General features: G+C 51.4%; 1 protein-coding gene across 7 annotated transcripts in view; it reads left to right on the forward strand.

Annotated features, from left to right (window-relative positions):
• Positions 1–27,654, forward strand: part of LDLRAD4 (low density lipoprotein receptor class A domain containing 4) — a 374,896-nt gene that overhangs the window by 144,064 nt on the left and 203,178 nt on the right. The window contains exon 1 of one of the 7 annotated variants that reach the window (XM_053571180.1): positions 9,314–9,495. The exons of the other annotated variants lie outside the window; for them this stretch is intronic. Within the exon in view, the coding sequence (XP_053427155.1) occupies positions 9,456–9,495 (40 nt within the window). The 5' untranslated portion in view covers positions 9,314–9,455. Of the gene's footprint in view, positions 1–9,313; positions 9,496–27,654 lie in introns of those variants that run through there. 7 annotated transcript variants of the gene reach the window in all.

Raw genomic sequence — 27,654 nt, forward strand, 5'->3', positions numbered from 1 at the left:
CTGTGTTCCTCGGGGGTGCAGTCAGCTGCACTGGCTCTTGTCTTGGGGTGCCATGAGGACCCCATGGGGGAGAGGGCCAAGTGGGCGGGGCAGGGTGGCTGCCCCAGGTAGATAGCAGGTTTGTGTGGGTAATAAGGGAAAAGCAACTCCCCTCTGATCTACTTAAGTAATTATTGTAAGGTGAAAATAGGAGATTCTAATATGATTCTAATATGAGTGAGCCCTAGATTGAACTTTTGCATGGAGTTTATTGGGACTGATTATGATGTTGTATTTTTTCGCCTCGTGCTGGGATTACAGGATGAGCCACCGTGCCTGGCTGTCTCCCTGTGATCAGATTAAACATTCCACACAGAAGTCGCTCTGCTCAGTCGTTAGTGTTGGGGGAACAACTTAATCTGATCCCCCTGGATTTCTGTGATCAAATTAAGTTTTTCCCCCAACACTAACGACAGGGCCGAGCGACTTCTGCATGGAAAGTTTGGTCTGCCTCAAGTGCCGGCTTTGCAGTTGGGTGCCAGTCATTCCTGGACGGCTGGGCTGGAGATTATCTTACAGCCCCTGTATGAGACCCTATGGTTTCTCCAGTGTGGGTGTTGAACCTATGGTTTTCCTAGGACAGTGTGTGATTAATTGCATATCATTTCTTCTCCTGGTTCCCTTAAATAAGAGGCAGTGGAGACTTTGAGTGGAAGTTTGATAAGGCCCAGAAAGGAAGGGTCTGCATTTGTGTGTTCCATTGGCATCAAGAGCTGCCTCCTCTCTCCAGAGGTGAAGGGACTTAGCCTAAATTTTGTCTTTGTGTGTGTTTTTCGCCAGAGGGAAAACTGCTATCCAGCCTTGAGGGCTGTGTGAGTGCACGTGGGTCGCCCAGTTGCAGCAGCGCTAAGTGACTTGGAACCACAGCTTTCCTGTGCAGGGCAGGGCCTTGGGGCCGTAGTGCTGGTGCCGCTGAACCCAGCAGCCTCCTCCCTCCTCCCCCACCCATCCCAGACAGCACAGATTTTTTTTTCCTGGGAAATAGCAAAGCAAAATATTATTGGAGTATTTCTGTCTACCACCACTCATCTCAAACTGGATTGAGTTGTGAAAGAATATAAAATGGAAAGTTTTTCTTCATCCTAATGGAATGTATTTCTCTGAAAATGAATGTGAGCAAATAAGATAAAACTACTCAAGGGAAGTTGAGATGCTTCCTGTGCGCTTTGATGTAGGAGACGACTGTGGATCTGGTTTGGGGTGAACGCAGAATGACTAGGAAAGCTTCTCAAGTGCAGGCAGCAGAGATGACACGGGTCATTTATTTCTGTAGGGAACATTGGCTATTTTATTGTTGATCAATTTTTATTAGCTTTAAAATGTTGGCGGTTCTGCTCCGGCACCTGCTGCTATGCAGAGCGGCCGAGCACCCCAGTCCTCAGGGGGCGGCAAAGTCCCCTCTGTGCAGAGTCCTTCCTGTGGCTGTGGGGCAGCCCCAGAAGTGCCAGTGAGGACTTACAAAGTCAGCACTTCACAAGGGGAGCAAACCAAGCGGGGAAGGGCAGGGAACAGCAGGCCTGACCTGCATGATTATTTTCTGCCAAGATGTAAGACCTTGGTTAAATTTACCTGGTCCTTTCTATTGCTGCTTTTAAAATTTGACATTTCAGTATGAAAACATGAAAAAAACCCCACAATTGACTATCAAGACCCTATCTTTTCCCTTTTAAAGGCACTTTTTTCTTTTCTACTATTCTACCACGTTTCCTACCAAAAAACTCACCCACACATTTTCTCTAATTTTGTATCCTTTCCCCTGTTTCTTCTCCTGTTGTTAATTTTAGCTGACATGGAATGATTTTGAGCTTTGATTTTTGTGTCTTAAGAACTTCTTTAAAAAAAAAAAAAAACGAATCAGCTGAGGAACTGTACGTTAAATACCATCTTGTGGTATTATTAGGTCAGGTAAGAACAGGAAGGGGCTTGGGTCGGGCATTTTTCTCAAAGACCTGACTTTGTCAGTCATCTGCTGAGGCATTTGTGGCGACAGTGTTGTAATTTCTTCCTTGGCTCCAGTGTGTGGTGTGTGCTTGCCCCTCACATGCACTGCACGCCATGGGGCACGCACCACCTCTGCTTCTGTCCTACAGCCAAGGAAGCTGGGCTCGGGGGGCTAAGTAACCGCCCAAGTCACATGCAGCCTAGAATGGGGCCAGCCTTCGTCCCCAGGTGTACCTGAGTGCACTGCCCATGCACTGGCCCCAGCCCAGCCAACGCCCCTGTGTGTGGTGCCCTGGGACCTGGACAGTGGACGGGATGTAGTGCAGCATTCCTGGGTCTGCTGCCCTCTGGTCTGCATGGCCAGTGCCGAGGATGGCCAGGAGGGTGGTCCGGAAGCCCCTCCCAACACAGAGGAGACACTAGGTACAGGCCTCTCGGGACCCATGGTGGTGCCTGGCCAGAGTGGCGACCTGGCAAATCACTGCTGAAATGCCAGATGAGGATAGGCAGCTCCCAGGGCACCCACAGACCTGAGCTCAGGGATGATTGGGTGCTGCACAGGGGCCATGCGGATGCCTGCTGTGGGCAATGGCACGGAGGGCCTGGTGAAGGTGGAACCGTCCTGTGCAAACAGCGTGTCATTCTTATTCTCTTTCCTCTCCTCAGAGAATGAGCTGCCCCCACTCCCTGCGCACATTTGCAGTCCTTGTGTGACCCTTTCTTGTCTGTCTGTCATGCCCATTGTAAGCTGATTTTGTCTGAAGAAGCTGGGGTGGGGAGAACCATGGGTGTGGAGCATCTCAGAGCCCAGCGCCTGGCCCGGCCAGCCTGTGGCCTATTGTGCCACTGTTTATAGGTGGCTGTTTGTAGCAGTCACCCTCTGCTCTATGCTGTGCTCAAACCAGGTCAGGTGACCTTTGAGTGCACGTCCACCCCAGGGCCATCACCTCTGTGCAGAGCTGGCCTTCCCCTTCCTTTCATGTTTGCTGGTGGTGTGTGTATGTTCCAGCATGGGCTCTGGATGTGGGAATTGTTGCAGTGGTTCTTGATTCCCAGCGAGCAGGCTGTCCATTCTCCAAGCCAGCTACTTCCTGTGCCCGATGAGCATGGTCAAGGGATTTGGAGCTTGGCCTGGATCTGATTCCCTCACCACATCACCTTTGGCCATCCCCTCTCCTGCCCCATGGAATGAAGGGGTTGGGCAGATGGCTCCCTTTGGCTTGCTCCATTCCCAGATCGTAGGAATCAATAATTATAAACTTACCCATTCGTTAAGGACCGTTATCTATTTATTGGAGGGGGGGAACTTTTTCTAACTCGGTTTGAGTAGAACCTCAGACCATAGGGCTTTGAGGCTTTATGAAGTGTGCTATTTACCACGGTGACATTTAAAGGATGTTCTGATACACTTGTTGCTTTTCCACTTGTGGTTTGTGGGATGATGCGCCTTCAAGCCACAGGTTATGGGTTTTTCGCTCAGTTCCTCAATCTTGGCCGAAGGCGGAGTCCTTCTGCTACAGAGGTAATCAGCACCTACTGGGTGGCCCTGGGCGAAGACTGCTCGGAGGCTGTGTTATAGCAGCTGCACAGTATTTTATACCCCAAGTCACAGAGAGGAGACGCAGTGTGAAGAATTCATAACAGTGCAGCTCAGTGTCCCCCGGCTGAAGGTGGCCGCTCTGTGATGCTTTCTCAGAAGTCTCGTGTCCAGACACGCTATGCTGTGCCCTTCTCACGCAGGTTCGTCCTTCCTTCTGTGGCCAAAGACTTGCTTCTGGGCAATATACAGATTGGAAAGGACCTCAAGTTTCACCCTCAAAGGGACCAGAAGCTGGGTGGGTACCGCTGCGGCTCTCTGCGCACAGCTGCCTGCAGGGCAGAGGCCGTGTTTTTCCTTGGGGCTCCTTTTATTACTGTTAGGAAATCTTGAGACCAACTGGGCCTTGCCAAGGTCTAAATGTTCTGTCCAGTGGGCACGGGAGAAGTGTGACATCTCTCTCCCAGGTGACAGGAGATTCCAGCTCCAGTCAGAAGCGGCTCCTCAGATTTCTTTTCCCCACTTTTTCTCGTATCTGTCTCCCTGAAAGTCCTCCTGTCACTGACTTGCCTGACCCAGCCAGCAGGCTGCGGCACGGTGAGCACGCAATACCACTCTCAAATGTGTGCATTTCTATTTTTCAGTTTGCAGCAGGGCCTCACTTTGCCAATGTTGAGAACCAGTGCTCCTTTCTTCCTGGAACTTTCCTGGGGAGCGCAGAGCAAGGGGCCTTCTCTAGGGCCTGGCCTCAGCTCCCAGTGCCGGAGTGCCTGGAGCCCTGGCTGCTCCGTCTGATCGTCACCTAGGCAACCGCCACTTCGCCGGGGAAATAGTCTCCACGGCAAGAGGAAATAAAAAATGTAGCTGCAGTGCTGATTCTTTACGCACTACCATTTTTTCTGAATGTTGCTTGATTTTGGAGGAAAGGTTGTTTTACTTCTCTGTTAGGCTGTGACCCTCATGTTTCCTGAATTGCTTGTGTCAGTTTTATAGTGTCTTTTGTGGAAGCTGTGACGTGCATGCAGTTAAGTTTTCATCTCCTAATGATTCTGAGAGGACCGTGTTTCATCTAAGTTTTTGTGAACAGGCAGTGAGGCAAAGCACAGTCTGCTACTTACTTGGTTAGGGTTTGTGAGTGTTCATGTTTTCCAAAATGTCCCTTCCTGTGGGGGTGTTTTTCCACTCGACTGCTCTATTCCTTAGTAACTGTTGCTCTGTTATGGGAGGGGCCTAATGACATTTTCAAGTGCAATATTGAATTAATTTATTTGCTGGTTAGTCCTGCCCATCTCTCTGCATGTTTGTGTGTGTGTGTGTGTGTGTGTGCACGCAACAAAATGATGGCAGTGTGCTTGCTGCAGAGGGGAGGTGCTTCAGTGTGACCTTGTGTCCTGGTAAGTTTCCTCCTTCACTCTTTAATATTCCTCCAGTCTTTTTACCTGGACGTAGGTCATTGGGGTTTAGGGAGCTACCTGAGGCTCAGAAGTAGTGAGGGGAGAACTGTGGCCTGGGGGAGAGGCCTGCCTGCACGTCCAGCTCCCTGCACACCAGCTACTGGGGCTCAGTTGGTCGCCTCTGTGGGGAGAGCCTCCCCCTAGAACTTCAGGATATCAGTCAGTGACTTCTCAAGGCCTGCCCTGGATGGGATGTGCTGTGCTGGGAAGTGTGGTCACCACCCCTTGTGGACTGGAAAACCCCTCCCAGCATGAAGTGCCAAGCTGAGCAGAGCTGAGGAATAGCGGCTCCCCCAGGAAGTGTCACTTGCCAGCTGTGGTCCCAGCGTGGGTTTGTTTTATAGGTGTTTGCTGAGCCTTTCTCTGAGCACTCAGGTCCTGTGCTGGGGCAGTGCTTTGGGAGCTGAGCACAGCTGCCTCCTGCTGTTCCCTCATTATCCCCATTATTCAGGGAACATGTATCCCAGGTGCCAGGGGACGGGAGGATCAGTTGGAGGCTGTCTTTGCCCTCGTGGTGCTCGTGGGAGAGCTGGGTGTGCGGGTCTCAGGACTCCTGCATGGGGCACAGCTGTGGACGGGGCCAGGCGGCTGACCAGGTGCTGGGTGGCTGTGTAGCAGGGTTCAGGCTTTGGTTGGGGATTGCCAAGGAAGCATCTCTGAGGAGGGTCTGTGAGCTGAGACTGGCAGGCTGAGTGCCCCTCATGGGAAGGAGGTACAAGAGGAAGGATTTGAAGGACCCTCAGACGGGCTGTGTCTGTTCAGCTTCTCCACCATCTAGATTTCCTGCAGATGTCCAGGATGGCCGTGCTGATGGCTGGTTGGCTCCTCAACAGTGAGAGCAGGTGTCCTATTGAGGATGGGGCCCACAGGCCTCCGAAGGGCTGGCTGGTGCAGCTTTCTCTGGGACTTAGCACCCACTTCTGCCCAGCCTGTCACCGGCCACTTGCTCCTTGTGGGTGGTTGGCCTCTCCCACTGAGCAGAGCAAACTGCGGGTTCTTGGACGCTGCCCCTGTTCGTTATGTATTTCTGGAAGGGATGTCTATCTTACCTTTGTTGTTAGCAATTAGGAAGGAAACATTTTATGACACTTAATGTTATCAGGTTAACTTGAACTTTGCATAAGAGAAGACTCAGAGTGTGTGTGGGAATATGCGAGCTGTCCATTCAGGACATAACAACTGAGTCTCTCCCACCTTTGTCGGAAACTGGCGTAGGACGTCCCTGCCAGGCCCAGGCCTTAGACCCCAGAGGAGCAGTCACACACCTGTCCCCACCCCTCTGTTTTACTTCTTCAGGGAGTAAAGCCAGTAAAAGAAAACTTGGGAGTTGGCTGTTCCTTCCTTCTATTTCTGTCCCCATTGGTCTCAGTCTTTTCCACAGCCATTTGAAATGAGGGATATATAAGAACTTTATTAAATTTTTTTTTAAATTTTTTTACAAATAGTAATTACATACATTTATGGGATACAATGTGATGTTTTGCTATAAGTAAATATATATGTATGGAGGAAAGATTTAATCAAGCTCATTAACGTTTCTGTCACCCCAATGACTTACCTTCTTTTGTGGTGGTGAGAATGTTTAAAATCTATTCTTGTAGCAATTTTGAGATATACAATATGTCTTTAGCTGTGGCCACCACGCAGTGTGGCGGGTCGCTCAAACGCATTCTGTCCATCCAGCTGGAACTTTGTGCCCTCTGATCAACGTCTGCCCTTTCCCCATCTCTCTTCCCACTTTTCCCCACCTTTGACAACATCCTTTTACTCTCTCTGAGATTGACTTTTTCAGGCGTCACATACAGTACACGTCTGTCTGTGCCTGGCTTGTTTCACTTAGCGTGATGACCTCCAGCTTCGTCCAGGAGAGAATTCTCTTTTTTTGAAGGCTGTGTAGGATTCCATTGTGTGGACCCGTCGATGCACCCAGAGGTTGATTCATGCCCTGGCTCTGACAATACTAATGCAGGAGCTTGGGAGTGCAGATGCCCCTTCAGCCTACCAGTTTTAGTTCCTTTGGGTATGTACTCAGAAGTAGGGTTGGCAAATCATGGGGTCATTCCATTTTTAGCTTTTTAAGGAACCGACACGCTGTTTTCCATAATGGCTGTGTTTTTTTCTCCATATCCTCTCTAGTTCTTTTTAGCTTTTGTCTTTTTGCAGTTTTTGGCCTGGGCTGGGTTTGAACCTGCCACCTCCGGTATATGGGGCTGACGCCCTACTCACTGAGCCACAGGGACTGCCCATGTCCTTTTGGCAATAGGCATTCTAACAGGTATGAGGCGATAGCTCACTGTGGTTTTAATTTGCCTTTCCCTGATTTTTTGAGATGTTGAGCATTTTTTCATATATAGGTCTGCCATTCATGTCTTCTTTTGAGCACTGCTGTTCGTATTCTTTGTCCATTTTTTAACTGTTAGTTGGTTTTTTGCTATTGAGTTGTTTAAGTTCTTTACGTATTTTGGACGTTAGCTCCTTATCAGATGTGTTTGCAAATACTTTCTCCCAATTGTCTCTTCATTCTGTTGTCTCCTTATGATGACTTGATTTTTTAAGAAGTGAGGTCACGTAACTTTAGCGATACAACAAAATGAAACAAAAACATCACAGTAAAACAAGTACAGCATAAACATAAACACAACTCAGTTTTCTCTCTGAGTTCAGAGAAAGAAAACAGATAAAGCCTAGCATATCTGTGCCTTAAAAACATCATAGGAGAGGGCAGAGGAGAACATGGTTTTAGACCAATAGTGCATGGTTGTCATCTGGCAGGGTGACCTTCGTTTCCTGAAGCTGGTGACTGGGTGCACTAGGTCACTTCCCTCCAGAAGCTGGTGTAGGCCCAGGGATGCTGGTGTAGGCCCGGGGATGCTGGTGTAGGCCCGGGGATGCTGATGTGGGCCTGGGGATGCTGGTGTAGACTAGGGATGCTGGTGTAGGCCCGGGGATGCTGGTGTAGGCCCGGGGATGCTGGTGCTGCCTATGTTGGTCACTTTTAGACAGAATGTTTAATATCAAAGAAGAGATGTTTTCTCTTGTTTTCAGGTATTTCAAAGCTACCATTTACATAAATAATTGAATTTTTAAATTACTACAAAAGTTTATCTATTTGTTAAACTTAAGGACTCCTACTGGCTGGACCTCGTTAACTTGAGAGTGTCACTGTGGACACATGGAGAAGGCGACACGATTGAATTTCTTGGCATAATTAAAGGACTTCCTTAACGTACAAGGTGCCCCTTCTAACTGGTCTGCATCAGCGAGGCTAAGTTCACTGCCTCGAATTATGTTCATAGCTACATGAGGTTCACAGGGTTCCTTTCTGTTCTTTGCTCTGTTCTCTTGAGTTCTTTCTCTTTTCTCTAGTTTAATGGTGAAAAGAAGAATAAGGTTACATTTTCTAAAAGTTGGTTATAAATCAATTAGGATGAGGCCATAATGGGGACAGGCTTCTTGTCCCTGGTACTGGAGATTGATGTTCAGGATTCTGTTTTGGAAGTCTGGTCCTTTGGGCCTAGGTCACCAGCTTCTAACCTTGTTAATGTTGCTTCATGTACAGTTTAGCAACAGTGAAGTATCTGAAAGGGGGTATGTAAAAATTCTCTTGTTATTATGTAATATATGGAGCGGTTTATGGATTAAATTTGATTTTCTTCCCCATTTTCATAAAAAGAGGCCTCAGCCTCTCCCTTAAGAAACACATCTTAGGGCAGCACCTGTGGCTCAAGGAGTAGGGGGTCGGCCCCATATGCCAGATGTGGCGGGTTCAAACCTGGCCCCGGCCAAAAACTGCAAAAACAAACAAACAAAAACAACCCCCACACAACTTAAAACGCCCCCCTCCAGTCTGAGCCCAGCGGACACACCTCCCCCTCCAGTCTGAGCCCAACGGACACACCTCTCAGACCCACTCCCTGTTTCTTCTTCCTTTGTGGACTCAGGGTCTGTCTTTGTCACCCAGGCTGGAGCATAGCTGCACTGTCCCCTCCAGCTCCTGGCAGGCCCTGCCTCTGCCACCTGAGGATGGGCTTGGGAGCCAGGTCTCCCTGCAGACGTCTCTGCCCTGAGGAGTGAGGGGCTGCTCATCTGGTGTCGGAGTGGCCGCAGCACTGATGACCCTTCCTTTCTGGCCTCTGCAGGCCTGCTGGTTTCAATGGCCTTGCTGGTCATCAGGAAAGTGACCTCTCTCTTTTCGATTTCAGAGGCAGCGGCAGGGAGCCCAGCCTACCTTGGAGCATGCAGGCAGCTCAGCCGCTGGCACCTGGGCCCTGAGGCGGGTCGGCGACAGCCCCCCCAGGGCCGCGCCATGGCAGCGCCCTGGCTGGACGGCTGAGGCCTGAGCGGGAGCGGGCAGGTCCGCGGACGCGCCCAGAGGCCGCCCGGCGCGTGATGGACTCGGACAGGCTAAGATGGAAGTGACCTGAGCCGCCCGTGGTTCCCTCGACAGCACAGCTGGAGTCGCGCACAGGCTCGCAGGGAGCAGTATGCAGGGAGCTGGCTCCCAGGCCACACACACGTTCACAGGTGAGGGCGTGGCTGGCGGCACTGGTCGCATTCGCACTCGTGAGTTGAGGCCGTCCAGAGTGGAGGGCTCAGGCTCTGAGTCTAACGGAGTGATGAGCGTCCTCCTTCTCTCCCTGGATAGAGATCTGAAAACAGTGCTTGACAGTTCTGATTCTGTTTTTGTTGAATGGCAGGATACGCACAACATCCTGAAGAATTTGTAGAGTTTCTCCAGGTCCCTGTTCTTTAAGGAAATGTGCCACTTGCACAGTGAGTGCAGGGGACGTGTCTTGGGCATTTTTTGCCAGACAGGGCAGTTCTAAGTGCTGAGGGGACGTGTGCTCTTCCCTTCCTCAGACTTATTCATGGGCAAGTGTGTGGCGGCAACTGGTGTGATCTCAGGGAGCTCACAGAGAAGCCGGGCAGCCCAGGTCACGTCCACTCGTCCCAGCTGCCAGTCTGCATGGGGTAGAGGGATTTTTTCCATTTTTGTTTTTTATGTATGAGGAACGAAGGTAGAAATAGTCACAAGAAGGGACAGTGTCCTCTTGCCCCGTGAGTCTTGAACGTGTGTAGCTTTTCAGTTTTTCTAGAGGGAGTAGGTCGGGCTGTTGGGCTGCCTGGAGAGAGGGGCTGGGCCTCAGGCTGGAGGGTCCCCGGGCTTGAGTTGCAATCGGCCCTTTCCTCAGACTAGTTCTGAGCCCCTGACAAGTCCTTAGCCCCCTTCTTTGTCTCCCAGGGCTCATCTGTGAATAAAGAGGGCCACGTGCGGTGTGGCTGCAGCCTCCGTCGTCCGTGAGTCCTCATGCTGGTTCCCGATGCTGAGTATTGCCATGTACAGCCGGGTTGCCAGGGCCTGGGCCTGACTGCCATGTCCTGACTGCCATGTCCTCACTGTGGGTGACCCCCAGAGACCTCTCACAGCCACATCTGTGACAGCACCTCCCTCCTAGGGTCACCATGGGGAAGGTCACGGTCGGCTGAAAATGAGCTCAGCTGCTCTTTAGACATAGATTCAGAAGAGCATGTACCAGTTGAGCTGTGTAGAACCTCCTTCAGGCTTCTGCTCCCCAAGGCTGAAACCTTGCCTTCTCCTCATTCCTTGCCACGTACACTTCGGCTGTTTGGGTCCTGGGACCTGCTCCTCTGTGGAGGGCCCCCTGCACTCCCAGGCTGAGGGCGGCCACAGAAGCAGCTGTGCAGTGGCTGGGTGTACTTAGTCTCCTCGCCCAGGAGGAGAGGAGAGGCAGCAAGGAACTGCATGGGAAGAAACTCTTAAAAGGAACTCTGAGAGAAAGAGAGAACAGGAAAAGAAAAGGAAGAGAACACAGAACAAAAAGAACCTGAGGAAGGGCAGCACAGGGGTCAGAATTCAGCCCTGTCCAGCCCCCGTAGGCTTCTCCCTGGCAGTGTCATTCTCCTGTCTGGGGGGTGACAGGCCCCATCCCTCCCGCCATCTGACTCTGAGGCTCCTGCCATGACAGACACTCCTTCTCGAGGCCTGACTGGAGGGTGGAGGTGGCAGGGGCAGCACACAGGCTAGTGTCCCGGTGCCATCTCCCTGCCCTCCTGCCCCAGCACAGCCAGCCCTGGCTCATCATGGTCACCAGCCTGAGGTGCTTGCGGCTTCTCTGCCCTAAGGGAAAGGAAGCCCAGGCCTACCCGAGGCTCTGTTTGGAATATTCAGAAACCCTACATGCTTTCTGCCCAGAGAATTCTTGGAAGATAGGACAATTGGAGTGTGTATTACTATAGCTGTCATGGGCTGGGCCCAGGGCCTGTGTTACCTCCCTGCCCAGCTTGGTTATGGCCATCCTCTTGTATCTTCTCCAGCTCACATATTTTACAATTTTATTTTTAATTGACAATTGTTTATATTTGTAGGTACGATGTTTTTTTTTTTTGCTTGTTGGTTTTTAGCAGTTATGGCCGGGGCTGGGCTTGAACCCACCACCCCCGGTATATGGGGCCAGTGCCCTACTCCTTGAGCCACAGGTGCCGCCCAGGTACAATGTTTTGATGCTTTGATACATGTATATATTGTGGAGTAATCAAAGCAACCCCAATTAGCATATCCATTATCTCAACATTTAAAACACTGAAAAGTCATCTTTGAGCTGATATTAAGTTTTCCTAAGAATTTGTTTCCTGACAATTTTGTTTCTTTAGGCCGGTGATGGCCTGTAATCACAGCACTTTGGGAGGCCAAGGAGGGAGGATCACTTGAGCCTATTTGCGACTAGCTCAAGCAACATAATGAGACCCTGTCTGCACAAAAAAAGAGAAAAAAAAAACTAGCCAGGCATGATGGTGGGTGCCTGTAGTCCCAGCTACTTGGGAGGCTGAGGCAGGAGGATCGCTTGAGCCTAGGAGTTTGAGTAGTTACAGCAAGCTATGATCATACCATGGTACTCCAGCCTGGGTGACAGAGTAAGACTCTGTCTCAAAAGACAAACCAAAGTTGGCCTCCACCCAGTTGTGTCAGCCTCCCTAATAATACCCCTGCCAGCAGCAGCAGTGCAATAGCAATAGTGATGTTCTAGAACTCTGGGAGTGCTGGGCACTTTTGTCTGCTCCGTCAACCCTTGTGATGACTTGGAGGCTCCTCCTGCTGTGCTGGTGTTTGCCATGGAGCATGTTTGCTATGGCCAGGGCTGGCAGGTGCCTTTCCAAAACTAGCGCTGTGCACTCAGCTGCATGGTGGGCTCACTAGGGCTTCCCACTGCGTGGGTCTCACCACAGAGATTGGGACTTCATTGGCCTTGGCATCTCCTATACCTTCTGAACCATAGCTTTCATCCTAATGAGATCCTAGGTTGCTTGGTGCGTATCAGGGTCTGGAAGCTCTGAGAGCTGGCTCCATGCAGAAAGCAGCGGGCAGGGAGAGGCCAGTGGGGCTGGGGGCACCAGCTATCCTGGAGAGCCTGGTGTGTGCCGGCCCTTCAGGGCTGCACCTGTCATAGCTGGGTGTGCTTACAGAACGGGCTTAGCTTCCCCAGCTCTCTCTAGGAAATGACTGGTGATAAAACACAGGACTTGTGGAATTCTCAGCCTTCTCTTCTGTACGGTTCCCTATAGAACTGGCTCATTGGTTTTAGTCTTTGCTCTTTGTTTGCCCACATGGTTTGAGAAAGTGACCTGGGATGCAGGATGGAAGGGCAGATGCTATCTCCCTGCCCACGCCACGCCTGAAATTGTCTTTCTAAAATGAGGCGAGCAGGTATCCACCCCTCTTAGTTGGTTTGCTGTTCTGATGTTTTATTATTTTAAGTCTTGGCTTACTCTGGGGTAACAGGAGATGCTCATCCCCAGAACTGAGGGTACAGTGATTTTGCTGATTCTCTGGGCTCATGGGGAGGAGTCTTGCCTTAGAGAGCCTAAACAGTGGAGGAGGTTGAGGCATTTTTCCTTGTTTGGGGGCAAGGCAGAAGTCTGTGTGCAGTTAACCAAACCTCTGCTAAAGGAAACTTGTCACTTTGTGCTCCCTTTCCCTGTGGGGCGGAGCTCAGGATTCCTGTTGAGGAGAGAGAGCTATGGTGTGGCTCCAGGGAGGGGCTGGGAGCCTGCTGTGGAGCCAGGTCTGGAGCGTGTGAATTGATTAGGAGGGTCATGGAAACTCAGAGGGCCTTGTCTGCCACCCAGGCCAGACTGGCCCTCCATGTGGTCACAAGGCCACTCTGCTGGGTGAATGTGGTCACCACCCACATTCCCTAATTTAACTTCCTAATTGTGATTTTCTTAGGCTAATTCTTGCACAGAGGAATTGTTAACATTGTTTTTAATTTTCTCAGCACATATAATTTAGAAGTGATCTTAGTCATTTAGATACTATTTTATAACACAAATTAATTTTTTTCCTTTTACAAGTAACATCTGTTCTTCGTAAGAACATTTGGAAAGCACAGAAAAGTCAACAGAAGAAAAATAATTACTCATAACCTATTCTTATCATAGGAATGTTTCTGCTGGTTGTATTTTGACTTAAATCCTTTCAGTCTTTTTTCTTGGGCAAATTTATTTTTACAGAACTATGTGTGTAATACATATTCGATATTATAACGTGATCATTCCCCTTCAATGTTTCATTATGAGCATTTTTCTTATAAATATGATTTTATTGTTGAGTATACTTTCATGTGTATACCCTTGAATTTTAAAATTGTGTTCCTATGGTTGGATAGCACCGTTTTTTAAAATTTCAAAATATTAGGGGGATAGAAATGTTTTTGTTAGTTACATGGATACTTTTTATAATGCTTCAGTAGGGACTTTTCGAGTGCCCATCACCCAAATAGTGTTCACTATACCCCGATAGAAAAGTCTTTATCTCTACCCCTCCCTATACTGTGCGGTTTTACTCTTGTCAATAATGTTTGGAATTAGGGGTGTCCAACTCTTTGGCTTCTCTGCACCCCCTTGGAAGAATAAGAGCTGTCTTGGGCTTCACATTAAATACACAAACACTAACGAAGGCGGATTAGAAAAAGAAAAGATTGTTGCATACTTTTCAAGATATCACTACCACAGATAAGCAAAGTAGTCTTCATATAATCTGCATGTGGCCCACGGCGGCAGGTTGGCTGTCCTAGGTGATCCATACCTTTGTGCATAAGAGTGCTTAGCTATATTTGATTATTTCCTTAGAATAACCCCCAAAACAGAATCATTGAGTCCAAAGATGTAAACTTTGTCAAAGCTTTATGGTTGGATTTTCAAAGAGATTGATTAATCCTGCTTTTTGAGGCTACACTGCAAGTCAGTTAATCAGACTCTTTCAGTTGCCAGTCACCTGCTCATGGCTGCCATGTTCAGAACTGGTGGTTGGGCCTCCCTGCATGTCTGCGACGGGGCGGGCCTTGTTCTGCTCACGGCGGTGCTAGTCCATGGGGCTCTTTGCTGCAGGTCCTCCTCGTCCGTGGGGCTCTGGGCTCCTTGCTACACAGCCTCCTCCTCGTCCGTGTGGCTCTGGGTGCCTTGCTGCACAGCCTCCTCCTCGTCCGTGGGGCTCTGGGTGCCTTGCTGCACAGCCTCCTCCTCGTCCGTGGGGCTCTGGGCTCCTTGCTGCACAGCCTCCTCCTCGTCCGTGGGGCTCTGGGTGCCTTGCTGCACAGCCTCCTCCTCGTCCGTGGGTCTCTGGGCTCCTTGCTGCACAGCCTCCCCCTCGTCCGTGGGGCTCTGGGCTCCTTGCTGCACAGCCTCCCCCTCGTCCGTGGGGCTCTGGGCTCCTTGCTGCACAGCCTCCTCCTCGTCCGTGGGGCTCTGGGCTCCTTGCTGCACAGCCTCCTCCTCGTCTGTGTGGCTCTGGGCTCCTTGCTGCACAGCCTCCTCCTCATCCGTGGGGCTCTGGGTGCCTTGCTGCACAGCCTCCTCCTCGTCCGTGGGGCTCTGGGTGCCTTGCTGCACAGCCTCCTCCTCGTCCGTGGGGCTCTGGGCTCCTTGCTGCACAGCCTCCTCCTCGTCCGTGGGGCTCTGGGCTCCTTGCTGCACAGCCTCCTCCTCGTCCGTGGGGCTCTGGGTGCCTTGCTGCACAGCCTCCTCCTCATCCGTGGGGCTCTGGGTGCCTTGCTGCACAGCCTCCTCCTCGTCCGTGGGGCTCTGGGCGCCTTGCTGCACAGCCTCCTCCTCGTCCGTGGGGCTCTGGGCTCCTTGCTGCACAGCCTCCTCCTCGTCCGTGGGGCTCTGGGCTCCTTGCTGCACAGCCTCCTCCTCGTCTGTGTGGCTCTGGGTGCCTTGCTGCACAGCCTCCTCCTCGTCCGTGGGGCTCTGGGTGCCTTGCTGCACAGCCTCCCCCTCGTCCGTGGGGCTCTGGGCTCCTTGCTGCACAGCCTCCTCCTCGTCCGTGGAGCTCTGGGCTCCTTGCTGCACAGCCTCCTCCTCGTCCGTGGGGCTCTGGGTGCCTTGCTGCAGGTCCTCCTCGTCCGTGGGGCTCTGGGTGCCTTGCTGCACAGCCTCCTCCTCGTCCGTGGGGCTCTGGGTGCCTCGCTGCACAGCCTCCTCCTCGTCCGTGGGGCTCTGGGCTCCTTGCTGCACAGCCTACTCATCCGTGGGGCTCTGCGTGTCTTGTCCTGCCTACAGCAGTGCTTGTCCGTGAGGCTCTGGGTGCCTTGTTGCAGAGGCTCCTGAGCACCATTTGTGGTGTCAGCTGCCCTGATATCACCTTCCAGTGAGTAGGAACTCCAGGCTCTGGAGCTGACTGTCTTTCCCGGGGGTCCCTCCCCTGCTGTCAGTCACAGAGGGAGTGCTGCAGATGCGAAGACTCCTGAAGGTACAACTTCCTCTGTGTCTAAAGCCCCCAGAGTCTTCATGCAGAAGGAAATGGGGTCTTCCTGCCCTGCACACACGTGTCCCAATAGTAATGGGGATTTCACCCGAGGGTTTTGGACACTCCCCTGACTTGGAGGGCTCTGCCTGGGCTGTCACTGTGCACACCCTGAGAAGTTGCAGGTTTGAGATTCTGCCTCCTCCCTGCCTGCCCCCTCACCACTTGTAGATATCGCAAAGGTTTGGCCCAGTTAATTTTCTTAGGCTCTTTAAATCATTTCAGTGTTAGAGAAAAGATTTAACCTCGGATAACGAGGTGAATGAAACAAATTCCTGCAGAATTTATAGCTAGTCTTTCTTGTAAAAAGGATAATCAGATCTAATTGTTGAATAAAATATATTAAGAGTATTTCAGTTGCAAAGGAGCAGGATGAGAGCTGGGTTAATAGGCTTCAGGTATCTGAAAGAGAGCTGTCTCCTGGATGTTGGTGACTAGATGTTCTTAGCTACTAATGCCCACACAGGAAGACTCAGTTAAGCTGAGCAGCTGGGCTCCTGCTGCCCCATGGGCCCTGAGTGGGGTATGTGGTCTCCCTGGGGGGCTTCTGGGGCACAGGTGCTTGGGAACAGCCCACCGGGCAGACCTTCTGTGTGTTGCTCTTCATCTTTAAGGTCATGCCTGTGTGCCGCCCATGGCAAGTTGCCTGGAAAGCACATGTTTTAGGAGACACTGAGAGCTATTTCTCTATGAAAGGCATAGGATGGATCCATGGCGGAGTCCTGGGAGAAGAAGCTTACGCTAGTTTCTTACTATAGAACTTCTCAGCCTTAACATGGGACTGAACTGTACGGGATCCAAGTGGGCAGGGGGCCGTGTTCCCTGAAGGACAAGACCTTGAAGACTTTTTAGAAAGAACAGTGCGTAGGGGCGGCTTCCGCAGCAGGTGTGCTGGTGAAGGTGCCTCCCCCCACCTACAGCTTCTGCGCCCTTCCTGCCTCCCAGGGCAGCCGTCCCCACCAGGGCTGCTTTTACCCTAAATATTGATGGAGCTCTTTCCAGGTATACACAAAGAGCTGTGGATGGAAAGAATGTCAGGAGACTCTTTTCCTGCTTCCTTTCTTCCTTTGTGGACTTATGTCTATAAATATACGTGTATATTTTGAGGCAGAGTCTTGCCCTGCCACTTGGGCTAGATGCAGTGGTGTCATAGCTCACAGCAACCTCAAACTCCTTGGGCTCAAATCATCCCCCTGCCTCAGCCTCCTTAGTGGTTGGAACTGCAAGTATGTGCCACCATGCCCTGCTGATATTGTATTTTTTTTTTGTAGAGATGGGTGTCCCTATGTTACAAAGATTAGCTTCAAAATCTTGGGCTCAAGGGATCCTCCCACCTCAGCCTCCCAAAGTGCTGGGATTACAAGTGTGAGCCACCACGCCCGGCCCTGCCAGTATTTTTTAGGTTGACTCAACTATTACTTGGATGCTACCTAACAGATGCAAACAATATATCTCTTATATGAAGCTGGTAAAAAAAAAAAAAACCTTTAAAAAACTTATACAGAACCTTTAAAAAACAACACATACAGAAAAAAAAATTGTATCTTATAGTTAAAAAAATAAAGTGCAGTTTTAATTATAAGTTTCCCTTGCCCCAACCCTTCCATGGATCTTGTCCTGCAGACAGGACAGACTCCTCAGCCTAGAGTTCCAGGCCCCCCAGCGTTGTCCTTTATTCTCTTGCTGTCACTAGATTTCGGGACAAGAGACCAGCTATCCATCCTCAAATAGCTCTGAGTATTGTAACCTCGATGCTGTTGCTGGTGATTTTTCATCTCTTTGGCAGTCTGGCCGTCCACTACCCTCCTCTCCGATCAGGACCCATCTCAGGTGTGTGAACTTCGAGCACGGGAGAAGCCTCAACAGTCTTCCCAACCACAATTGTGTAGATGTAGAACGGCCTGATAAGGGCTTTTGTAAAATCTTGAATGTCCTTGCTTGAGGGATGATAGATTTGCATGTGTGGTGCTGTGCGAGGCCTTCACCTTGTACTGTGCAGACGGCCTCGGGTCCTCAGTTGTGAACCTGATCTTAGCGAGTGGCATGCTTCTATGTTGTTACTGCAATGAGCCCCAATCTCAGCTCCATGTTCTTCCCTGTGATCCATTCTGCATTGCTGGCGAGGTTTTCTGCTGTGCACATGAGATTTTCTCCTTTTGTAGAGGCATTGGAGTGGTTTTGTGTCTGAGGAGAACGAGAAATAATGTTAGTGTTGCCCGAACTCGTGTTTATTTTAAGGTTACTTGTGTACACAGAACATAAACACACTTATAAACATCTTGTTTTTATAGCTATCCAATAGCTAAAACGTTAAAGAAATTAAAAGTAAAATTATAAATTAGAAACATTGCAATTAATATTTAACCTGACAGGCGAGTTTGTTTTGCTAAAACCTTCCATTTCCCAGCTCTTTTTTGTGATGGGAGCTTACACAGGGACAGGTGACGGGGCGACGGGGTGACGGCCCTGCAGCTGGGTGTGTGGTCCCGTCGGTGCAGCCTGGGTTGGTGGGCTTGACCACCTGTGAGTGTTGGCGTTGGTCTGGGTGAATCCTGTCTGTGAGCATCCAGGATCGACCTGCTCATGTTCTCATTCAATGGCTTCTGTCCATTGTATGAAAAACTTCTGAAAATTGGGTGTTACCGTCACCCCTGGAATGGAGCCATTTAGCACATCTGGAGAAATTAGACCTGTGCAGAAAGCCAGCGACCGTCTCAACACGTGGCCTCTGGAACTTTCTCTCTGGAGTCCTGGACTCTTGTCCTGAGTGTGTGATGTTTCTGGATTCCCTGGTGTTTGATTGTCTTGTGCTCCCCGTTGCAGGGGATCTGGGCTGCAGGGGTTGAGGACTTCGGCTCGACACCCATCACTCTGCTCTCGGGAATCTCAGGCACGTACTTCTGTGCTCGGTTTCACCCTCAGGTAGGGTTTCTGTCTGTGCTGGAATCCTCTTGCTTGGTGGGCTCAGGGTGAGTCTTTGTTCCAGCACCTGGGCAGTCATCACAGGTCAAGGGTCACTGGGCTTGGTGCAGGGTGAGTCATGGATCGGTTCGCTTATCTCACGATGCCGTTTCTAAAAGGGAACACCCAGAAATGAGATGTAAAAATATGCAAGTTTAACGTCCGGGTGGGGGTTTATGGTTTCATTTTAAAACTTTGACCAATAGCAGTGAATGGGAATGTGGACATGTTTTCCTCTTGGTTAACTCTGGTGTTGGTAGAATATTTGCAGAGTGATATGAGGAAGACGTCTCTTAGTTCCATATTCGTTATGGGTAATAATAACAATAACAAAAGAACGGAAAATAACAAGAACATTGTAGCGTCAAAGCTGGATATTTGGTTCTGCGCTGGTAGACTCCCCTCCAACACCAAGATTCCTGATACTCGAGTCCCTTACGTGTTATAAAATGGAATAGTATTTGCTTATAGCGTGGTACATCCTCGTGTGCGTGGGAAACCTCTCTAGATTACTTAATTCCTAATACTGTATAAATAGTATGGAGTTTTATACTGGAGTGCTTTTAGATTGTATTATTTTTAATTATTGCATCGTTTTATTGTTTTTTAAAAATACTCTTCGTCTGAGATGTGTTGAATCTGTGGAACCTGTGGATACACAGGGCCACCTGCATGCTTTGCAGATTGTCTAGAAGAAAGTGCAGTGATGAGGTGGGGGGTGCTGCACTGTACCTCAGAAGCCTTAAAGAAGCCCAGGAGGTGGGGGTATACTCACCCCCACCAGCCTTGGCAGCTGTAGGGTCTGCCCAACCTCCTAAGAAGATCACACTGAGATCAGAGTCTGGTCACCTTGTCTGTGTGAGACCCGTGCTAGGACCCCATAGGCCAAGCAGGCTGGCGCAAGGGCCCGGCCCTTAGCCCTGCAGCGGCTCCAAGCTGCTGCCTGTCAGGAGTGGGGAGACCAGGTCCATCATCTGCATTTACTTTCTCCCCTGTGATAAAATTTCAGAAACTTCTGGGTGTTTTCCTTGCCCTTTGGCTTGCAGTGTTCATGGAGCTGGCCTGAGGCATGAAGACCAACTATTTGCCAGGCAGGTGCTATCATGGCATCTGTGGTCCCGCTGGAGCCTCCAGACAGCCTGGGCCATTTGGGCGTGGCCGGGAGTAGCACAGGCCAGAGGGCCAGCTGGGGGACAGAGCCCAGGGATCTAGCCAGGACATGCAGCGTGTAGGGAGAAACGGAGGAGGCCGCAGCTCCAGACCGAGCTGCTATGCTGAGCGTGTGTCTGAGTGTCGCTACAACTTGATGCAGATCCCGTGTCCCCCTCTTGGTGCACCCTCCCCAGCTCTTCAGCCATTCTGCGTCTAGAATGCTTGAGAGTAAAGCAAAAGTGAACCTGGCCAGTGAAGGCTGCACAGCAGTGTGAGGGTATCTAGGGCTGCCGAGCTGGTGGGAATGGCAGTAAAGATGTTCTGGAAGGGAAGAATATAAAACAAGACTGTTGCACTTAACAGAAGAGGTCAGGTGTGAGCATGGGTCTTGATGGAGCTGCTGAGGGCCCTGGGGATGTGTGGGGGACGTGCTGGGGCGATGCCTGGGTTGTGCTGGGGGCTACTGGGGATATGCCGAGGTTGTGCTGGGATGTGCTGGGGGATGCTCAGGGCACACGCAGAGGAAGTGCTGGGATGTGCTGGGGTACGTGCTGGGGGCTGCTCAGGGCACACGCAGAGGAAGTGCTGGGATGTGCTGGGGTACGTGCTGGGGGCTGCTCAGGGGACACGGTGAGGACGTGCTGGGATGTGCTGGGGTACGTGCTGGGGGCTGCTCAGGGGACACGATGAGGACGTGCTGGGATGTGCTGGGGTACGTGCTGGGGGTTGCTCAGGGGACACGGTGAGGACGTGCTGGGATGTGCTGGGATTTGCTGGGGGCTGCTCAGGGGACACGGTGAGGACGTGCTGGGATGTGCTGGGGGACATGCTGGAGGCTGCTCAGGGGACATGGTGAGGACGTGCTGGGATGTGCTGGGGGCTGCTCAGGGCACACGCAGAGGAAGTGCTGGGATATGCTGGGGGACATGCTGGCCTGGCCATGTGGGGCCTAGCACACCCTCCCCAGAGCACTGTCTGCAGCTGTCCACAGAGCATGGCCTCAATGTTGCTCCCATCCTCACGTGGCTGCTCATGGAAGACTCTGGGGTCAGGGAGAGCACTGTTCCTTTCCTCCTGGGGCAGGAGAGGGTTGGGCTTGAGGGAGGAGGGGAGCAAGGGGTGTGGGCAGAGAAGCAGAGTCATGAGTAAATGGGGGTTCCAGGAGTAGAGGTCCCAGTTTCACCCCATACCCCCTGGGGACTATGTCTGGGGCCTCTTAGCAGACAGGCAGTCAGGGCTGGGACCAGGACGGGAACTCACTGTGGGCATCGAGATCAGACTCTGGAGCAGCAGCAGACACCTCTGGAGACAAGCTCATAGCACGCTGGGCGGCTGGGTTGCTTCTGGCTCCACACCCCACCGGCTGCCCCCTTGGGGTGTGGTTGAGTTCTTTCAGCAGTAGCCCGACTGTGCCTGGACTCATACTCTGGCTAAACAGAGGCCTGGTATGTGGCTGTGGCCACACGCGAGTGGGTGGTAGAGCTGCCCATTCTCAGGGCCACGCCACATTCATGTGGAACCAGGTCTGAAGGAGTGTGGCTGAGCCATGGAAGAGTGCAGCTGGCCGTGGAGGAGTGCAGCCGGGCTGTGGAGGAGTGCAGCTGAGCCATGGAGGAGTGTGGCTGAGCCATGGAGGAGTGTGGCTGAGCCATGGAAGAGTGCAGCTGGCCGTGGAGGAGTGCAGCCGGGCTGTGGAGGAGTGCGGCTGAGCCATGGAGGAGTGCAGCCGGGCTATGGAGGAGGGTAGGCTGGCAATGGAGGAGTACAGACGGACTGTGGAGGAGTGTGGCTGAGCGAGCCATGGAGGAGTGTGGGTGGGCTGTGGAGGAGGGTAGGCTGGCGATGGAGGAGTACAGCCGGGCTGTGGAGGAGTGTGGCTGAGCGAGCCATGGAGGAGTGTGGCTGGGCTGTGGAGGAGTGCAGCTGGCCGTGGAGGAGTGCAGCTGGCCGTGGAGGAGTGTGGCTGGGCTGTGGAGGAGTGTAGCTGGCTGTGGAGGAGTGCGGCTGTCCGTGGAGGAGTGTGGCTGGGCTGTGGAGGAGTGCGGCTGGGTCATGGAGGAGTGTAGCTGGGCCGTGGAGGAGTGCGGCCGAGCTGTGGAGGAGTGCAGTTGGGCCGTGGCTAGGTCACCACGTCCCACCATGTGCTCAGCCCTCCGTGACATGGCCTGATGTGGAGAGGGCTACTCTAGGGGTGGCTGTATTTTCAGAGAAGACTCTGTGGTAGATGTCCCTGGTGTGCTCTGCAGCAGGACAGCTGGGGCCTGGAGCTCTGGCCTGCTCACGCTCCTTTCCATCCTCGCAGGACTGTGTGGTCAGGCCTCTGGGGATACCCCTGTGTGCTTGTGCCCAGTGATGCACAGGGGTCTCCCTCTCACCAAGGACCCAGCCTCCTCTGTCACCACCCGCCAGCCATTGTGCACATCCGTTCATGACCATTTTCCGAGAGCCACCTAAAATCCTCTAAGGGGGATGGTCTCTTCTGTTGCTCGGTGTGTTCTGCTCCAGAGAGCTGTGTGCCTGGCCACTGGCGGGCACTTTGCCTCTGTGCCTCACCTCCTCATCTACCACACGGCGGTAACAGGAGGTGGGCAGTGCGGGGCCTTCTGCAGACGAGGCACTCAGGACCCTGCTGGACACAGTGCACACACACAGCAGGGAGCTACGTCACTTCAGGGGGTTCCACCACAACTCAAAATGTGACTTTATGGCACCAAGGAGTTGTCAGCCGTTGACTCGTCTTGTGGACAAACCTGGTCCCCAGTGAACATTTGCTGCCCCTGAGAACCTCAGCCCGCTGTCTGCGGTTCACATGTGGTGTCATGTTAGCTGATGGGGGCTGAGGCTATTTCTGGGAGATCTGCTTCTGAGGGCAGATGACACTATTGGAGCTCACGGCGTGACCCTGTGTGAACATTTGCTTTTCTAGTTCATGTGTTAAACAACAAGACGAGCCTGTGGCTCTCCTGCCCCCGTGCACCGCACGTCCCCACGTGAGCCTTGTTCTGAATGCTCTCTGTGCACAGCGATTCTCCACACGAGATTCCTCAGTACGTATTTGTCATTTAGATAACATTTTGGGGCTACATTTTGTAACAAAGCAGAAATCGAACTTACACCTGCATAGTGGCTGAGCAGTTCAGATCCTGTACTTGATTGATATTCTTCCCCTGTTATCTCACTTTATGCAAAGACAGATTTTTCCTGGCCCTAGAGGGCCAAGCGACACTGGTTCTCTCACTCTGATGGGGTTTTGTACCAGGCACTGGGCTAGGTGCTGGGAAATCACTTACACCCCAGGACAACATTTCATTTAGTGAGATGCTGTGAGGCTTGCTTGCATGGCAGGCTTCTCTGGGGCAGCACGTCTGTGTCCTATGTGTTTGTACAGTTTAATTCTTCTTTAATGTGGGAAGCACTTATGGGTGTGATTTTGTTTCTGCTGTGGGTGCCTTATCTGCCTCACTAGGTCCCTTTAAGATCCTGGAGGCTGAAGGGGTTGCTGTTTCTGGCAGGAATTTGGGCTTTGGTCAGAGTCCGGGGCTGAGGGCAGGCCCACCCCTGTGGAGCTGGGCCCTGAGGTGCTGGGTGTGGGGCCCGGACCTGCTGGCACCAGGTGGGCCCTTCTGTTTGTGCAGCCCGGTCCGCAGGTGAGGAGGCAGCTTGGCGCTGAGGAGACAGGAAGGAGACCCTCTGGGCTGGTGACAAGAGGATTTATGATTAGAGCCCGAGGTTGGAAAGGGAAAAGGGTAGCGATGGCCCAGCTGTACCCCACACGTGTGCAGCCAGTGCTTAGCGCCCATGTGGGAGCATGCCTCCTCTCTCCTGTTCTAAAAGTGCTGTGACCTGAAAGAGGCAGAGGGAGGGGTGTGTTTGGATGCCTCTTGTTTGCAGGTGCATGGGGTGTGAGGCACTGGAGCACACCCCTGAGTTTGTGCGTTTCCTGTGTATTAATTGGGCACTTACTATATTCCCAGCACTGTAGGGAGTTTGGGGATACGGGGATGAGAAGACAGAGATAGACACCAGGTTCATGGACCATATCGGGCTGGGGAGACAGGTAACAGGCATGAACAGCAGGCTGTTTCCTGACCTCAGTTGAGTCCTATAGAAACCAAGGTGGGAAGGTGAACGGCATGCTTCTCAGGTTTGCAGATGACCTTGGAAGACACCACAGAGTGTAGACAGCAGCATTAAAGTAGGGGAACCAGCTCCCCAGTCACATGATTAAGTGATAATCGCCAACCCTTCTGATGAAATGCCACTTACCATTAAAGAGGTGTTGGAGAAGAGGATTTCCTGTCCTGGAGAAATGCTTATGATGTATTTTTAAATGAAAAAAGTAGGTTATAAAACAACATGAGGAAGGTGATACACTTTTTTTAATACTCAGGAACAAAGACCCAATAGATGGAGGCATACCAAAGTGTCCTAGTAGCTGCCCCAGTGGCACTGGGGGGAGTTTCACTTTCTTTTTTTATTTTATTTTATTCATTTTTATTGTTAAATCATAGCTGTGTACATTCGTGCAATCAAGGGGTACAATGTGCTGGTTTCATAGACCATCTGAAATATTCTCATCAAACTGTTCAACATAGCCTTCATGGCATTTTCTTAGTTATTGTATGTAGACATTTGTATTCTGCCTTTAGTAAGTTTTGCCTGTACCCATTCTAAGATGCACCATAGGTGTGGCCCCACCCATTGCCCTCCCTCCACCCTAACCTCCCCTCCCCACCCCTTCCTTGGCCCTTTACTCATAGTCTTATGCTATAGTTGGGTTATAGCCTTCATGTGAAAGCTATAATTTAGCTTCATAGTAGAGCTGAGTACATTGGATACTTTTTCTTCCATTCCTGAGATACTTTGCTAAGAAGAATATGTTCCAGCTCCATCCATGTAAACAGGAAAGAGGTAAAGTCTCCATCTTTCTTTAAGGCTGCATAATATTCCATGGTATACATGTACCACAATTTGCTAGTCCATTTGTGGGTCGATGGGCACTTGGGCTTCTTCCATGACTTAGCAATTATGAATTGGGCTGCAATAAACATTCTGGTACAGATGTCTTTGTTATATTGTGATTTTTGGTCTTCTGGGTATAAACCTAATAAAGGAATTATAGGATCGAATGGCAGGTCTATTTTTAGGTCTCAAAGTATTTTCCAAATGTCCTTCCAGAAGGAACGTATTAGTGTGCATTCCCACTAGCAGTATAGAAGTGTGCCCTTTTCTCCACATGCATGCCACATCTCTGGGTTTGGGATTTTGTTATGTGGGCGAGTTTCACTTTCTTGTACTTATCTGTATCTTCCAAATTTTCATTTTTACTTTTATTTATTTATTTATTTTTTTAAGACAGAGTCTCCCTTTGTCGCCGTTGATAGAGTGCCATGGCTCACAGCCACCTCCAACTCTTGGGCTTAAGCGATTCTCCTGCCTCAGCCTCCCAAGTAGCTGGGACTACAGGTGCCCGCCACAACGCCTGGCTTTTTTTGGTTGTTGTTGTTACAATTGTCATTGCTGTTTTAGCTGGCCAGGGCCGGGTTTGAACCTGTCACCCTCGGTGTATGAGGCTGGCGCCCTACCCACTGAGCCACAGGCGCCGCCCTAAATTTTCATTTTTAAAGTAAAAATGAAAATGTTTTATAAAAACAATGGGTTGGTAATGACTGTTCGTGTTGTGCCAGTTGTGCGTGTCCAGTGTGGTTTAATACTCACATACTGGCACGCAGAGTCATTGTGGTTCAGAGAGCCTCTGAGCGCAGACATCAGCACTGAGGAATAGACAATGGTGAGTGTGTTTTGACGGTTCTTCTGCTGTGCAGTGTGTAACCTGGAGGAGCTCTGTCACCTCTCAGGGACTCAGTTTCTCTGTGAAATCAGGAATTAAAATGGTCTCTGAGGCCCCGTCCTGACGGTGACCATGTGGGGTGATAATTCTGTGACGCTGTTGTGACCTTATTTGTGTGTCTTTCATTAGGGGATGTCCTGCTTTGACCGAACAGGACCTTGGACCAAGGGTGTAAACAAGCAGAATTCACAGTGATCCGAATATATTTTACCTCTTAAAAAAAGTCTGTGACTTTTTGAGGATTTCTTTTATGTTGTCTGTGAAGCCCAGTGTGGCCAGAGAGTGACAGGGACTGGGAAGAGGATGCTGGGTGCAGGAGGAGCCCATGCTGACGTACCTGCCCTGGGGAGGCACACGGCCACGGGCAGTGTCTGCCTGACGCCAGCCAGCCCCTGAGCTGACCGGGCTGAGGCTAGTAGAGACACCAACCACAGTTGTTGTGCCCTGGGAAGTGACTTTTCTCCTTCCAAGAGGCAGGTCATTTCTACTTCTGTCTGCTGTTTCTAGACCAATGTGCTATGGGGTTGAGAGGTGCCATGGAGACTGGAACCCTTTCTTGAACATCTTTGAGGAGCCTTGTCACAGCCTGAGCTTGGCTGCTTGGGTCAGGGGTGTGGACCTGTTTCCTCTGGGAGCCGTGCTGAGCCATGTACTGTGCCTGCTTCTACTGGAAAGGGTGCTGGGACCTGCCCAGGGCACTCCAGAGTCTAGAAGGCAGACAGGGGGGAGTGTGGCGATAGTGTGGCCTCATCCTGGCTCTCTGCTCTTACAACACAGCTCTGGGTTGTGGACAGCTGTGGGAACCTCCCCACGTGGACACAGCCCCTCTCCAAGCTCTTCCTCAGGATGACTATGCTCACCCAGTGTGAACGGGTGGACATGGCCCACCTGTGCGGAGCCTGGATCCACATGCAACTCATAGAAAGTAGAGATATCTCATTTTCACGTGACCTGCAGCGAAGCAAGGTTTCTGCCCAAACACATATGCTTTTGTTGTGAAGTGTATGTTAAGATTCTTTTTTTTTTGCAGTTTTTGGCCAGGGCTGGGTTTGAACCCACCACCTCCGGCATATGGGGCCAGTGCCCTACTCCTTTGAGCCACAGGCGCCGCCCCAGTATGTTAAGATTCTTAAAAAGGAATTGCACAAATCCAGGACCTATTTCAACATCCAGTTGTCTACGGGATTTTAGAAACACAAGCAAAGATTCGAAATCACAAACCTACGAAGGCTGTACAAGGAGTGAAAGAAAAACATGCAGTGTGAGTGTGACCCGCTGAGGGGTCACTGCAGGGCTCTGTGCGCGGGAGTGGCCTCAGACGCAGTGTGAGTGACCCGCTTGAGGGGTCACTGCAGGCCTCCGTGCGCAGGAGTGGCCCCCAGGCGCAGTGAGTGTGTAACCTGGTGAGGGGTCACTACAGGCCTTCGTGCGCGAGGGTGGCCCCCAGACGCAGTGTGAGTGACCCTGTGAAGGGTCACTGCAGGCCTCCGTGCGCGGGAGCGGCCTCAGACGCAGTGTGAATGTGACCTGGTGAGGTGTCACTCACTGCAGGCCTCTGTGGGCAGGAGTGGCCTCAGACGCAGTGTGAGTGTGACCTGGTGAGGGGTCACTGCAGGCCTCCGTGCGCGGGAGTGGCCTCAGATGCAGTGTGAGTGTGACCTGGTGAGGGGTCACTGCAGGCCTCCGTGGGCGGGCGTGGCTTCCAGGAGCAGTGTGAGTGTGACCCGGTGAGGGGGTCACTGTAGGCCTCTGTGCGTGGAAGTGACCCCCAGGGGCCCTGTGTGGTTCCTGATGCAGCAGGAACCTCAGGAGAGGCCAGGAGTGGCCCAACCAAGGGCTCAAGTGTTTTTTTAATGAACAGGTGATAATAACAATGAACAAACACAACATCATTAGC

Source organism: Nycticebus coucang, chromosome 19 (genome assembly GCF_027406575.1).
Source record: "Nycticebus coucang isolate mNycCou1 chromosome 19, mNycCou1.pri, whole genome shotgun sequence".
Classification (NCBI taxonomy): domain Eukaryota; kingdom Metazoa; phylum Chordata; class Mammalia; order Primates; family Lorisidae; genus Nycticebus; species Nycticebus coucang.